Source organism: Atta cephalotes (assembly GCF_000143395.1).
Source record: "Atta cephalotes unplaced genomic scaffold scaffold00050, whole genome shotgun sequence".
Classification (NCBI taxonomy): Eukaryota; Metazoa; Arthropoda; class Insecta; order Hymenoptera; family Formicidae; genus Atta; species Atta cephalotes.
Window position 1 is genome coordinate 629,427 of NW_012130114.1, and position 16,893 is coordinate 646,319.

Sequence of the window (16,893 nt, forward strand, 5' to 3'; positions counted from 1 at the left end):
TACACACACACACACACACACACACACACACACACACACACACACACATACACACACACACACACACACACACACACACACATATATATATATAAGTGATTATAACTCGAAAACGACTTATTTCCGGATATTATTTTTATTTATGATTATATAATTTTGTAATAATTTATATAATTGGTTAATTTCTTTTTTCCTTCTGTTTGAGTCTCGAATCATTTGGCGAAATTGCAAACGATTTCTCGGACACCTTGAATAAATAACTTTTTTATTAACGTATTATTAGATTTAATATCTCCATTTATCAAATTTACTACATTACTAATACTCTATATGTAATATATATTAAATTTATCAGTTATATTGAATCCTTCAATGTTATCTAATATTTCAAAATCTATATTCTCTACCTTCTTTAAACCAATTGATTCATCTCTTATTACTTCTTTCAAACTTTTCCATGTAGCTGTGGGATTTTCTCTATTTAGATCTATCTATATATTTTTATAATAGAGAGGGAGGAGAGAAAAAAGAAAGGGAGGGGAAAGAGGGAGGGATACTGCGTATGAGAAGTTCGTAGAATGTACAGGAATGTTTTCAAAAATATTTATACAGTACCATAAACTTCCAAGGAAGAGACATTTTAAAGATGTTTAGAAAACATCCAAAAACATCCTTTAAATAAAATGCGTTTAGTATACAAATATTCCAATTCACGCATGAAATAAAATATTCTAAGAATATTTATTTAAATGTTGTTAGAATATTTTGAGAACTAAACGAATAATAATCTAATATCATTCAGAACATTTTTAGAATCTTAAGAATATTCTTTCCATACGTTTTTAGAATATATGGAAAGTATCCTGTGAGAATATTCTCTGAACATATTGTGCTGTCTGGATTGAGCATAGATTCTGTTCTTATTGAAATTCGATAATCGTCTTACTGGAAAATTCGACATCTCGCGTAATAAAGATACACGGCTAGATCTCGCGTTATAAAGATACACGGCCGGGTCTTAGCGCGAGCATCGACGAGATATTATTAAAGATCCATCAGATCGAATCTGAGCAAATTTTCAATGAGGTTCGGAAAATAATTGAAGAACGATGACGTTACCGACAATAATAAAAATTTATGATTATTAACATAAATATTTCAATAATACATTATTAAATTTATGATTTTTTATTATATAAATACTTTTATTATATAAATAAGTATGCATATATGATTTAATGCTATAATAGCTTATATATTGCCGAAAAATTACAATTTTTTCTCTATAGTTATCATCTCTATTGATAATCAAATTCGGATAATAACATTAAAATCATAGTTTTAAATAACAATCGAGTATTATTAAGTTTTGAAATATATGTACATATCGAAACTAATAAATCATGAAATTAGTATTATTAGTTTCTTATTTTTAATCATTTAAATTAAATCAGGCACGCGACTTCCATAAGCAGCGATCGTCTTTAACAATAGTATCTCATCGGTAGCGCGAGACATGTCTCCGGATTAGTCCTGATTAATTACAATAGATGTAATAATCCTTAAGCTGTAAGAAATTGCATCAATCACAGTTGAAGAAAATACTCGATAAAAGATTGGTCAATTTCTTTAAATTAGCTTATAGTACTACTAATAAACAATTAGATGTGAATTATTTATTTACTGATAATTATTTATTTACTGTTCTGATCAATTTTATTAATTTACACGCATTTTTATGTGCGTCTAGAGTTTTAAGCGAACTGTCCAGAATTTTGGTTTGTAATTAATCCGAAAATTTGGTTGTAATTTCTTTCTAGTTTTGAAAATTTTGATATTGCAATCCTATATTAACGTCTCAAATATAATGTATTTTATATCTGTTCTAAATCTGTTCTAAATCTATTATCACTGATGTTTATCTTGTTAAATAACATATTATATGTTCAAACTTATTAATTTATTAAAGTATTGAATGAATAAAATTTTTAAAATATTTTTTTGCAGTTACGTTTCATGGTGAATACGAAATGCAGGATCCTAAAACTGAGGCTGATATGTAGGTAAAATAAATGTATTCTTGCTTCATGTAAGATTTATAAAATAGATAATTTTCTTAGAACTCTGCAATTTACATGAAACGTATCTTTATTTCACAAGATAAAAGAAATATAATTTTCGAAATTATTTGTATGTATTATGCAAAATTTTACATTAGAAGAAATTAAATGAATTTATTTGAAATTTTTTATAAATATTACATTTACATTAACAGACATAGCTCCGATCAGCTTGACCTTGGCATTTTCTTGTTAAAGTTGATCTTTATCAAGCTTTAAGAGAATTTAGTCTTTCAATTTCGTTCATTATTAAAAAGTATATTTAACAATTAAAAATTAGCAATTAACAATTTCGCGAGTTTCTTCCGTGTCCAGATCCATTCTTGGAATGCCAACGTTTGAATCTTGCAATCCACTTTATCAAGGCGAGGAACAGCGTAATATTGAGCTTTTCCTCTGCCGTTTCTTTTTATATTATGTTACTTGTTGAAGTGATGGGGGGGAAAGAAGAGAATTGTGGGAGAAGAGGAGAGAGGTGGAGGAAATCGATATGTCTTCAATAACCGAGAGAAATCTGGTAAATCCTAGAGCGTATTACATACGAACAAGCTATGAAGATCCACATACAATCCTCTGAAAGACAAACAGAAATATATAAATCTTGTCCCTCCAAAAATCCACAATCCTCTCTACTTAACGTCAAGAACCTATCCAACAAAGATCTATCTCAAGACACAATCTGCACTTGCCAAAGGCCCTAACTTCGCAGTGGCATCTAGAAAGATTCCAAAGAAAGAGATTATCAGCCAAATAGAGTCAACCATCTACCGACTTCCATTAGAACAAGCAGATAATATCCGCATATATAGGTAACTAATATCGTTTCCAAAGCCAAATCCCTCTACCAAACATCACTGGATAAGAGCGATTGGCCCTTCAAGAACAGGAACACAGACATCATCGTGCTTCAAGCCAACAAAGACAACATGACAGTAGTCATGAATATATCAGACTATAAGAAAAAGATGAACTTCTCTCGGACAAAGCACACAAAAAGCTTGACAAAAATCCAACTAATACAATCGCGCAGAACAAGATCCTGGTGAAAAAAAGCAACATTCCCAGTAAAATCAATTAAAACCTACAAATCCTCTCCCACCAAGACTATACGGACTACCAAAAGTATACAAATCAAACATCCCCCTTAGACCGATTGTCAGCGCCATACACTCCCCGACATACAACTTATCCCGCTTCCTAACACAATCCCTCACTGGAAAATCCGAATCACATAACTAACTCAACGGACTTCATAAAAGATCCAAAAAATCCGATTACGTCCCACAGACTTACCTGCTTGTAAGTTTCATAAAATCCCTTTTCACACAAGTCCCAATAAAAGACACATTAAACATAATAAAGGTCTCACATGAAGTGAAACCTTTACCTCATACCTCATATACCTTATATCTCTAATAGAACACTGTTTAACAATCATTTGCTTCTCCTAACAATCAATTTTATGAACAAACTTCAAGAGCTTTCCTATTTCTCCTGTAATTGCTAACTTCATGGAGCATTTTAAGAAAGAGGCCCTCAGAAAACACTCAAAGAACCAGAAGTTTGATTTGTTATACAGACGACACATTCATATGATATGGAGACACGGCAGAACCAAACTCCGTAAATTCCTTATTTTCCTCAACAATCAATATTCAAATATCCACTTCACTATAGACACAGGAAAACGGAAAATTCCTCTTCCTAGATGTTCTTGTCTCTAAGAAAGCTGATGGTACCTTAGGCTATTAAGTGTACAGAAAAAATCAACACACACAGATAGATATCTACATGCCGAATCGCAGCATTACCCAGCACAAAAACAGTCTGCAATTCACTTGTACATAGAGCTTTTACCATCTCTAACAAAGAACATGTACAGACAGAACTCTATCATTTAAAATTAGTCTTACAGAAAACGGACACGACAAAAAAGATATAACAATCAATAAACATGCAAACAAGACAACGATTTCTGACACACAATCAGACGAAAGAATCTTATCCATTTTCCCATATATCAAAGGAATAACAGGTCGGATTGGCAGGATATTAAACAAATACAATATCCAAACTATCTTTAAACCCAAAAAGATAGGACAAATCTTAAGAAATCCTAAAAATCAAAAACCACTCAGTTTCATAGGAATATACAAAATACCTTGCTGTGGGCAAGTATACATTGAAGAAACTGGGAGAATAGTCAATCTACGGATAAAAGAATACCAATGTGATATCAGGCTAAAACATGTCACGCAATCAGCATTATCAGAACACAACATCAAAAACTAGACATCAATCTCTCGATTATTAAAGACTGACCGATTTCCCTCACCTCTTCCCCCCCCACAATTCTTTTCTTTTCACTCACCATTCCAACAAGTAGCGTAATATAAAAAGGAATCCGGAGGAACGTTCAGTATCATCAGATTCCTCGCCCTGATGAAGTGGACTGCAAGGTTCATTCGAAATGTTGACATCCAAGAATGGATCTGGATACGGAGGAAACTTGCGAAACGCATAACCTTTATATAGAAAGCACCTATAGAAGCCAAGAATGTAATTAACAATTTCATTAGATCTAGTGCTTCTGAAATGCGAAACAAAGTTTATATAATTATTATTTTATAATTATTAGGTGTACAACTTTGCTTCCGCCGTTTTCCTACAGATGGCTTTAGTGGTAAGTGGTGATCGAAATAAATAGATCATAGACGTCATACAATAAATTTGAGCATCTGTCAACATAACCCCATAGAAACATTAGTCGATTTGTGTCTGCATCATAAAGTTATTCTCGATTGAAAATGTCAGTTTACGAGCCAAATTTTCGTCATTTGCGGGAGGTTTTATTTTTTTGCTTCTTCGATATGAAGAAATCTGCGGCTGAGGCTCATCGAATGCTCTCAAATACTTATGGTGAGGCCGCTATTAGTGAAAGAACGTGTCGTGAGTGGTTTCAACGCTTCAAGAACGGTGATTTTAACGTCCAAGGTCATGCTCTGTATTTGGTGGGACCAGCTCGGCATAGTGTATTATGAACTATTAAAACCGACTGAAACAATCACAGGCGATCGGTATCGAACGCAATTGATGCGTTTGAGCCGAGCATTGAAAGACAAACGGCCGCAATACAACGAGAGACACGATAAAGTGATTTTGCAGCATGACAATGCTCGACCCCATGTTGCGAAAGTGGTCAAGACATACTTGGAAACGTTGAAATGGGAAGTCTTACTCCACCCGCCGTATTCTCCAGACGTTGCTCCCTCTGACTATCACTTGTTTCGATCAATGGCACATGGCTTGGCTGACCAGCACTTCCGGTCTTATGAAGAAGTAAAAAATTGGATCGATTCGTGGATAGCCTCAAAAGATGACCAGTTTTTTCGACGCGGGATTCGTACGCTGGGAAAGATGGGAGAAAGTAGTGGCCAGCGATGGACAATACTTTGAATCATAAATGTATAACCAGTTTTTTACAATAAAGCCTCGAATTTCAGAAAAAAACGGCGGAAGCAAAGTTGTACACCTAATATTTATTATATTTTATAATTAATTTATTATAAATCGATATAGCGTTACAAGTTAGAAATCCATGATATACACAATGTATTATTTTACACTGTAAGTAGGTGATAGTTTGTTTTGCATGAAACATTGGAAACTTGTATGAAACTGTACAATGGACTTTGTATACAAATAATAAATTTCATTTTTCATTTTTAAAAATACTGATTATTATGAAACAAAGTCTATCTATTTATTATATGATTCTATATAGATTTAAAACTTTCATGTGAAGTTTAATTTTTCTTTTGAAGATAAAAAAATAGTATATTTAAACAAAAAAATAGAGATATTATCAACAAATAAATATAATAAATTGAATTTAATCAGAAATAAAAACATAATACTTTATAAATAATCAAATATATAAAATGAGGCTCGAAAGAATCTATAATTGAAAAATGTAAAAAAGTCCATCAGAACCTATAACAGCTGTTCGGACAGAAAAGTCTTTATTTTCGTGTGAATGTAAAAAAGAACGAACTGAATTGTCGGAAATCATCAACTTAGATTTTGTGTTACTTATGTAATTTCGATTTATATTTTATATTGATTAGGACTCGAATTGGAGGATCGAAACGTTTATGTTATTCATTTTGTTACATTTTTCGCTTTTTTACATTTTTCACTGATTTATAAATGAACAAATTATGGATTTAAATATTTACATTATTTTTATTGGAACGATTACAATAACTGGTCCCTCAAAATAAAAGTTTTTTTTAAAGCATTTTTAGTAAGGAATATAATAAAAATAATAAAAAAATTTTATAATCAATATTTTATTTGATAATCATAATTCAATTTTATGATAAATTTGATAATAACTTTATAAGATAAATATCTATTTTAAGATAAATATCTATTTATTTATTTTATCTGATACCTCACTGATTTCGATGTCTTTTAGATATGTTGTAAGGGAGAATGTTCTGAGTGATTTCCCATAAGAATTAGGTGGGGGACGGCATTGGTTTAAGAAATATAGTAAATTAAAGTTTTATATGTAGAGGATAATATTAGTATAATATAAGAGTATACTTCCACACTCATCTCTCCTCCTCTCCCCCTTCTGCTATGGGATGCACGACATTCCTCGCGAAGCGATAATTTTTTTGGTTTGTAATTGTTGGTTTTTTTATATCTGTTAGAATTTTTTTATTATTGTTATTCGCTAAAAATGCTTCTAAATATCATTTTATTTTGAGGGGCCAAATAAAGTTATTAACAAATAAAAAGGCAATTACAATTATTGTAATTGCTTTTTTATTTGTTAATAACTTTTTAATAAATAATAAGTGACGACTGAAATCTTTGAAATATCATTTAAGGTTGTGATGTTATTGAACATACACATGTCAAGGTCAAGCTATGTATGTCCGTATTATGTCTGTATTAATATAAATAATTATCAAATTTTTAATAAAGAGTTTACTAAAACAGTTTTGTATATATGTATATATGATAAGTATAATAAAAAAAGAAGAAAATAAAAAGGAAGAAAAAGTTTAAAAAAAATAAATCAACTAAATGTATCAAATAAATAAACATGTATATCTTTAAAAGTCAACACTGATTGAGTACATATTTTATTATAATATATAGGAATCAAGAAACATTAAAACATTTTAACTTTTAAGTTATTTTTAAATAAAGACAATTTTTAAATAAAGACATTTGGATAAAACAAAATGATGAGATTGCTTTAAAATATTTGTAAAAATGAACGAAAACTATGCTTATTCTTCTTGACAGTCAGTAAATAATCGTAAAAAGTGATAAAAGGCATGTGTAAGTGAAAATAAGCTATGTAAGCGCATTGAATAAAAGCACTTCATATGTCTTTTATCATTTTTTATGATTATTTACTGATTGTCAGGGAAGATAAGCATATTTTTCGTCCATTTTTACGAATGTTTTAAAACGATCTTATCATTTCGTTTTATCCAAATTGTCTTTATTTATAAATGGCACGTAATAAAAATTAACATATCATTTCTTGCTTCTGACGTCACGATTCAATATAGCTGTGATGACTACTCAGGAGCTTTAAGGTTCCTTTGTGAAAATATATGAAATATGTATTTTTATAATTTACTTATGTGTTTTTTCTTAAAATTTTTTTTTCACATTGATTCTTTTTATGCAGTTTTTTCCACGTAAAAAAAATCGCATGGAATGGATAATCCGCGTAAATTGAGGAACGGATGTATATTAATGTTGAATTAGATGAATTTTTATTATTGATTCTATTATATAATATCATTATTATTATATTACATGTAGTTAAGTTAATGATTCTATAACGATCAGTAAAAATTACTTTATTGTGATTTCCAGAGTTAACGTCACTTTTATTGACAAAGCAGGCAAGAAAATTAAAATAAAAGGAAAAGTAGGAGACAATGTACTCTATTTGGCTCATAGACATGAAATTGATATTGAAGGTGCATGCGAAGCCAGTTTGGCATGTACAACTTGTCATGTATATGTACATCATGACTATGTGGATAAACTTTCAACTCCTGATGAAAGAGAAGAAGATCTTTTGGATTTAGCACCTTTCTTGAAGGAAAATTCTAGGCTAGGTATATCAATCTTTATTATTTTTCTTTAAATTTAAAATTGCAAGATAAAGAGGCATCCCAAAAGTAAATTTCCGTATCATAAAAGAAATCTAGTTATGCGAGTAGTTTATGTAAGGTTTCTGTTTGGAATGTGTTAACATTTTTGCAATTGCTTTCACTGCAATTATTAGATTTTTCTATATTAGACTGCGCTCTCTGTTTCGCTTTCAATAAATAAATTATAGCGTTATTACAAAGGTTGAAACAAGATTGAACTCGAGGCACGCAATATAATTTCTTTATTAATAATAATACATAAAAAGTTCTTTTAGTAGATGAGGAATACGACTTGTTCGAAAAGACAATCGAGAAGATTCTAGAAAAGAGCAATGAGTGAGTGTAGATGAGAAAACGTGTTATAATGATGTCAGTGCACCTGCCTAGCAAACGAGAATGAATTGAAATGGATTAAAATTCAGATTTTCAGAAATACGGATTCATGAATGTTAAGATGAATCCTTTTCAATCCTGAATGCATTTTTATTTATAGGAATGGCATAGAGTATATTTCTATGCTTGTCAATTTAAAAATAATATAGTATTTTGTGTGCATCGTAAATACGGCTCAATTCAAAATTCTAAATAGGAAATTAATGCAGTTTTTCAATCCAGTTGAATCTAAAAATAGTATCAATCATTTCTGTGCATCATGAATATTGTTCAATTCAAAATTTTGAATAGGAAATGCAGTTTTTTAATCCAATTGAATTAAAAAAAGTTTTTCTTTTAAATTGAATGCCATGAATGCTATTTAATTCAAAATTGTGAAAATCCATTGTTTCATTTAAAAATGCATCATGATCGAATGCTACTTTATTCAGAATTATGAAGAGAAATTAAGAAATTCGTCGTTTTAATTCAACTGATTGAAGAAAAAAAAATTGCATTGAAAAAATATATATCATGAATTCTACTTCTTAAGTTTCTCGAAAGAAACTTAAAAAGAACTATGTAAATATGTACAATAAATGTATATATAAATTACTTATTTTTAATTAATAAATTAATTGTTTTTATAATATTCTTGAAGCTTCCACGGATGCTTTCTATATAAAGATTATGCGTTTCGCGGGTTTCCTCCATCCAGATTCATTCTTGGAATGCCAACGTTTCGTGAACCTTCCATTCAAAATCTGCGAAATAATTGCTTTATGTATATCTATTAATACGTTTCCTTCATTATATAGCTAGTGCATATTTTTTTGTATAAAAGTTTTAAAATAATAATTATAGAAGTTCATGTAATTATTACTTTAATTTATTTAAACTTTTACACGTATAAAAAATTTTATATGGAATCCAATCCATTTTTGGATTTAAAATATGAATTCAGATGGATTAAAAATTTCCATTTCAACCCATTTTCATTTGCTGAGATAACCGTGGGATATGTAGGAGAATATGTGTATGGATGTGGAAGTATGGCTAGATGTAAGAGTGTGAGTATATATGTATGTGTGGAAGAGTGTGAGCGGATCCTCACATCCATAAAACGCTTATTGTAAGTTCCAAGAGTGTATACTAGCTCAGCAAATGAGAATGGATTGAAATGAATTGAAATGGATGCAGATTTTCAGAAATATTGATTCTCGAAACAAATGAACAAATATTGATTCACGAAACAAATGAACAAATATTGATTGTTAAAATGAATGCTTTTCAATTCTAAATGCATTTTTATTCATTTATAGGAGCATATTGTATGGAGCATATTTCTATGCCTTTCAATCTAAAAATAATATTAGTTTTTTTCTGTGCACACAAACTTAAAATACGTATTCGGATAGAAAAAATTTCAATTTTAATCCATTCTCGTTTGCTGGGAGTTTAGCCACAGAAAACAGATTTATACCTATCATTAGCTGACCAAATTTGAATCATAGAAGCTTTAAGACTGTTAATTGTGTGTGGTAATTTGGTTTTTTGACCGTATGAAATAAAAATAAATATTTATTGTCAATTAATTTCTATAAGAGAAAAATCAGTGTGCAAATAATTCGACAATGGCGATCAGAGTTTCTTAACGGAAATTCATGATGCTTTGAAGTGATAGGCCGCGTATATCAACATCAAATTTTTATCCAACATATTCTCTAAATCTTGTACGAGTAATTTTCATCTGTTTCTTGCACTTAAAAAATATTCGGGTAGCAAACATTTTAACAGAAACAATGAAATCAACCCTAATAATATAGTATATTAGCTAGCAAAGTATATACATGGTTAAAATTAGCTGACATTAGTTATATTGGTTATATTAGAGATGCATTGGCCAATATTTCCCAATTTAATGCCAATGTTAGTTATACATAATAAATGTCAATGTATAGTCAATATTTAATTCTACAATATTGACTTTATATTCAGCATGTATTGACTAAGATTTCTCAATGTAATGTTAATATTAGTTACAGAAAATTCTAATATACTGCCAACTCTAATATGTCATTCTTCCTCGAAATTAATCGGGTTATTTTCCACGCGATATTCTACTGAACTGCGAACGTCGCAATGGCTCTCGTAATCGGCAGCTTAGCCTCGGAAATGGCAGAAGGGGCGGTTCGTGACCGAGAACAGAAGATTGGAGAAACGAATAGGGCGACTGCAATAAATGACATACATGACCGTAATTAATAATAAAAAAGTAACAAATGTATTCTGATAATTTTTGACTCTTGTTCGTACACGTTCGACAAGATCGCGACGATAGCATGTAATAGAAATGCATTATACTCGCCTCGCACGTTTTCCGGTATGCTCTCAATAATACGTAGCAAATACGCTAACTCTCAATGGCACGAGCTCACGCCACATAAGATTCTCGCAACAAAGATCGCACGAACAATAGACACTTTGATAGCCACTACCATAACATGGCATGACTTCATATTCGCCCGCGAGGATTTCGGACCGTCTTATAGAATGTCGAAAAGAGATAGAGAACATACAGACACCATGATACAGAGATCCGATACAAGAGACAAATTATTACATGACAATACTTAACGGAAATGACCAGGCTGTGGCTTAGGTGGATGCGGAAAGTGAAGAAAATATCGTAACGAGTCATCGCGGGAGGCGGCGCGCTTAGACACCGTGAGAAATCTGACGCAATAGTAACTTCACGTGCGTCTTACATACGTCTCCCCGAAATCGACTTTACAATTCATAGACGCTCGTTTCATCCCTATTTTTTCTCTTTTTCTTCTTAGACCTCGGTGTGTTATCCTCGGCGATCTCAGTGTCCTACATCCTTCGCATGTGCTCTCCGCTTGCTCGCCACAGCAAGTGCTGATCTTTCCGGGGCTACGCTATTATATATTATAACTATTTGCACGAGGAGGCCTTATCCCATCTAATTTGTGGCTACGTTGTGACTGTGTGCCCAATGTGGCGAAGGAAAATTGGCAGGAAATCATTAAGTTCACAAGGAAATGTTATTCATTGTTTCTGACTCACAAGTCATAAGGCAGTTTAATATAAAAATGAATATTTAGAACGTACAGATTAAAAGAGTAGAGACGTGATTGCATGCGTATGACGGTTCGGATATTGGTATCGCATTATTACTAGGTTAGAATATGAGAAATTCAAAAATCTACATAAGCGTTTATCTGACGACGCAAACAATTATCTAATGAGCAGTAACCGATGTCGATCTCGCAGTGAACATAGAGTGATTATTAATCTTATCGAGCGCTGAGAGAGAAAGAGAGAAAGAGAGAGAGAGAGAGAGAGAGGAAAAAAGAATGACTCGAGCCGTAACTAACGCTTACAATGCCAGTAGTACTCTCTCTATTCCCAGTGTAAACATTAAAGAAAGAAATAATTAAATTATCGCTAGAACGAAAATAACAGAAAATAAAATTAAATGGAACAGAAATTTATGCTTATTAATTGCTTAATGTAATATTGTAATAATACAAATTAATCTTTAAATCTAACGATCTTTCGCTTAGTTGCTGGACCAGGATATGTCTTTGGTTCACATTGTACTATGTTAGTTGAAGACGGAGACGCAATGGACGGAGTAATTCTAAGTCTTGAATTATTAAACAAGCGGGTTTAAGTCTATCGACAGTGGCGTTGATACATCTGCTGTCGACTTCTATAGCAAAGATCTTGTCCGAAATGCGCTCTAATACTTTATATGATTATTATATGATTCGGTGTATGGTTGATCCTGGGGACGCCTGTTACCTTCTACTTTGAGGAAGACATGAGAGTAGTTATATAAATCTTTAAGTTATAAAAATAACTTAGGTCTAATCTGTGATGAGAGGTTGATCTAGGCCGTAACTTTTGCATAATTACGTGAAAATCCTCGATGAAAATTCGTGGATCGCTCGGCATTTTCAAAAGAGAAAAACTCACCCTGTACTTTGAGCATAGTGCCGTAAACTAATTCCGCTACAGAAGTGCCTAAATCCTCTTTGAAATAAGCTCTTAGCCTGAGTAATATTATTGGCAGTGTATCAGTCCATTTCTTCGTGCCACATTAATGCAGTTTTTAAAGAGTGACGCCATCGTTCGATGATGCCATTAGATTCTGGATAGTATGCAATTATCCAATAACGTTTAGAACCGATGAGTTTAGTTAATGCTTCGAACAGTTGCGTTTCGAATTGCGAGCCCTGATCAGTTGTGGAGCTCCAAATCTGACTATCCAGTGAGTGAATCGCTTCCGGCCAACGAGTAAATTGGTCAATTATTGTTAATAAACATCTGAAACCTTTGGATGGAGATAGAGGACCGATGATATCGATATACGTGAAATGAGTAATCTGGTACTGAAATAATTTGATATTTGGGTAGGCGAGGTATGGTTGTGCCGATGAATTTTAGATTGGCATGTTAGACAAGTGTGAGCCCACTCTTTAATGTCTTTAGTCACACAAATTTTTACGCAATTTGTCGATGAGTTGTTCTGCTTGGATGAAACATTTGATGCATCATGTCAAAAACTCATCCTCGTAATGATCCAGGAATGTATGGTCTGATTTCTTCTTTTGAAATATCACAATAATTGTTGCACAGATGCTGTTTCCGATAAGAAACTTTTTGAACTTACTATAAAGACGTTGATGTAGATTGCTTCAGTTGCAATTTTCATGGCAATTTGAGGCTTGAGCTTCTGCAATCTCTTGCATATCAAGAGTTAGCATCATAATAGTGTCAACGCGAGATAATGCAGCTGCTACAATGTTTTCAGCGCTTGATCCGATTTCCTCTTGAATGCGTACACGAGGGATCCGTGATAACGAAAGTTTCGTCCCTATAGCATATATCGGAAATGTTTGATATCCATATAGATAGCTAATAATTCCCTATCATATGCGCTATACTTTATAGGCGTGAGCTTCCTTGAAAAGAAACTGAGTGGTTGTAAAAATCTGTTGCTATGCTGTTGCAATACCGCACTGATTGCTTTGTCTGAGGCGTCTGTTTGCAACGAGAATGTTACCTTGCTGTCTGGAAATACGAGACTTGAGCGAAATGTTCCTTAACTTATTGAAAGGATTGTTTGAGCTCAGAAATCCATTCCTATTTTCGCATTGTTGCGTTTACGTCCCGAGATCGCATTTAGCAATGGCGCTTGCATGCTTGCGTCTTTGAGAAACCGATTATAGAAATTGAGCATTCCTAAAAAACGTCAAAGTCCTTTGACTGTAGCTAATTCCTGAAATTCAGCGATAGCTTGGACTTTTTCGGGCAACAGTTTGATGCCTTCGGCGCTGATTATATGTCCCAGGAAGCTAACACTTTTCTGTCTAAATACATTTATTCGGATTAATTGCTATGCCATATTGTTGAAGTCTGTCGAACAGTATTTTTAGATGCTCCTTATGCTGTATTTCGTCCTGCGAAGCAATTAAAATGTCATCAATATAAGTAAAACAGAAGTCAAGTCCTGCAGTTACCCGATCCATAAATCTTTGAAAAATTTGTGCTGCGTTACGAAGTCCGAATGTCATAAGAAAATTCAAAACGTCCGAATGGTAGTCTGGTGTAATGATTGCGGTTTTAAGAATACCCGATTCGCGGACTGAAATCTGTTGATATGCACGCACTAGATCTACCCACTAGAATAAGACTATACACTAATAATAAGACTACACACTAGAATAAGAGACTAGAATAAGAAAAGAATACGGTTTTGCCGTGCAGGAAATGTGTGCTGTCTTGCAAGAACGGAATTGAGTAATTGGATGACCATTAGTATTTTTAATATAACGAACCTATTGTGCGCTGTTGTGCTACTTAATTGTAGGATAAACTTTCGAAAACGTAACCGTTTCGATTTTGATAAAACTTTGCAAAAAGCTTTATTTTAAATTAAAATGAAAGCCTCTATATATAAGGATTTTTGACGACTCCTCAAGAAAAGCTATTTTTTAAAATAAAGTAATAAAATGAATAAATATTGATGAATATTTATTACAGAGAAACTAGGGATAAACCAAGTTGCTTCGCGTGGAAAGTTTCGCGCCCCTAAGCAGGAGGGAAGTGGAGTGGAAGTCAGAGCACAAGAATCGTAACACTTAGAGATTTGTAGACATAAGTAACGTACAAGCTTTGGCATATGACATACGATTTATTGCCATCTCTTGAGACACAGCAATAAATTGCGACTAAACAGCGACTGCCGGATACCACGAGGTTCGCACGATGCTAGCGCGGTGAATGCCTTTTGCTCAATCAGACACGATAGGGCCAGCTCTAGTTAATGCGGGGCCGAAAAAAAATGCGGGGCTGATTCTTGAAAATAAAAATAAAATAAACGTAAAAGTTTGATATATTTGATGAAATTTATATTTATATTTGATTATTTATATTTGATAATTTATATTTGATAAAATTTATAATAAAATTTATGAAATTTATAATAAAATTATGATAAAATCTTTTAAAATAAAATAATAATCTTAAAATATAACTTTTCTCGCTTCTGCTGAAGCAAAGTTGTCAATTATATTAGAAAACTCAGTCTCATGTGACACCTCTCTTTCTATTGACATGATTAAGTAATTATATTTATTGAATTTCTGAAGAAGGCTCGAACACAAGCAGCCGAAACATGTCAAGATTTCGAATTTAAGAGAATAGGTTTGAATATCAAATTCATATAATTATCAATAAGATATATAAAATAATTTTATGCAACAAGTTCTGCGGTTAGCTTTTTTAGTTCTGCGGTTTGGCTTCTTAATAGTAAACTTATATCATTGTAATTGTAATAAAATTTTAATCAGTAGTATAAATATATTATATTTATACTGTGTATTTGGATAGATTAGATTTAATTTTAATTCAATCAGGTATTTCAGTATATCTAAAAGACAATTTTGATTGTTTTTTAGAATTACTTGAATAAAAGATAGCAATTCTTCAAACAGATATGTTCCATCTATATCAGAATTCTGTCCATCCTATAAAAGAATATGGATGTTTTTGCAACTCTTCATCAAGTCTTCTTTAGATAAATTTTTTTATAATTTTTATAATTATTTATAATTATTTATAATTATTTTTTATAATTATAATTTCTTCGAAATTGTAGAGAAATCCAAAATTATTCCTGAAATTTTCTGAAATAGCTTAAAACTTTCCTTAAATGATTTAATGGCTTGATTGATAACGAAGAAAAAATATTCTATGCGAAATTTTTCTTCATTTGTTGAATCATCGACGCTTTTATAATCAAATTGTCATTTCGATGTAGCAACTCGTCTTTGAGAAAAATATATATATATTATATATGGATCGTATCCGATCGGATACAAACGCGATCGGATACGAACTCGATCGAATACACAGTTGCATTAGGACACGGACTCGATTGCACATAGATCCGATTGCACACACAGACCCTATTGCGCACAGATCCGATTGCGCACGAATCCGATTACGCACCGGCCCGATTACCCACCTTCTTTATTATTGTCACAATTTCATTATTTTTTGAATTTACAGATTGGGACTTTCCTTTGTTAGTTTAATTTATTACATTTACAAGGACAATAAAAAAATGATTCTTTTTCTTGATTTTTAGTTTGTAATGTTACTCGATATAATTATGAGAAGTAACACAACTTTAACATGTATAATTCTACAAATATTATATGAATAAATAAATATGAGTAACTCTTGTTTATGTTTTTTCTAGGTTGCCAAATAATTTTGAAGAAGGAATTAGATGGCATAGAGTTAGAATTACCTAAGGCAACTAGAAATTTTTATGTGGATGGACATACTCCCACTTCGCATTAAAAAATTTTCTTTTTGAAGTTAATTGAATTAAAAAAAAAATCAATATTTGTAAGTATATTATAAATATATTTTATAATAAATAGTATTATTTAAAATTAATGTGTGTGATCTTTTGCTTGAACACCCTGATTAAAAAATCGAAAGAAACGAATAGACTACAAAAGAAAATATCGCCAATTCTAATATCACATATAATTTTCAGTACAAATGATCGAAAAATTGATCATTTCTAGATAGTATATGTCTTTTAATTTCTGAAGATCTTCGTCTATAGTTTTCTATAGTTTGATATGAATCTCATTCGA

General features: G+C 31.8%; 1 protein-coding gene across 1 annotated transcript in view; it reads left to right on the forward strand.

The window, feature by feature from the left end:
* LOC105622925 (adrenodoxin-like protein, mitochondrial) overlaps positions 1-16,687 on the forward strand; it is a 33,072-nt gene extending 16,385 nt beyond the window's left edge. Inside the window, exons 2-4 of the mRNA XM_012204334.1 lie at positions 2,008-2,059; positions 8,031-8,278; positions 16,485-16,687. Coding sequence (XP_012059724.1) covers positions 2,008-2,059; positions 8,031-8,278; positions 16,485-16,588 — 404 coding nt within the window. The 3' untranslated portion in view covers positions 16,589-16,687. The remainder of the gene's footprint in view (positions 1-2,007; positions 2,060-8,030; positions 8,279-16,484) is intronic.
* The last annotated feature ends 206 nt before the right edge of the window (positions 16,688-16,893 follow it).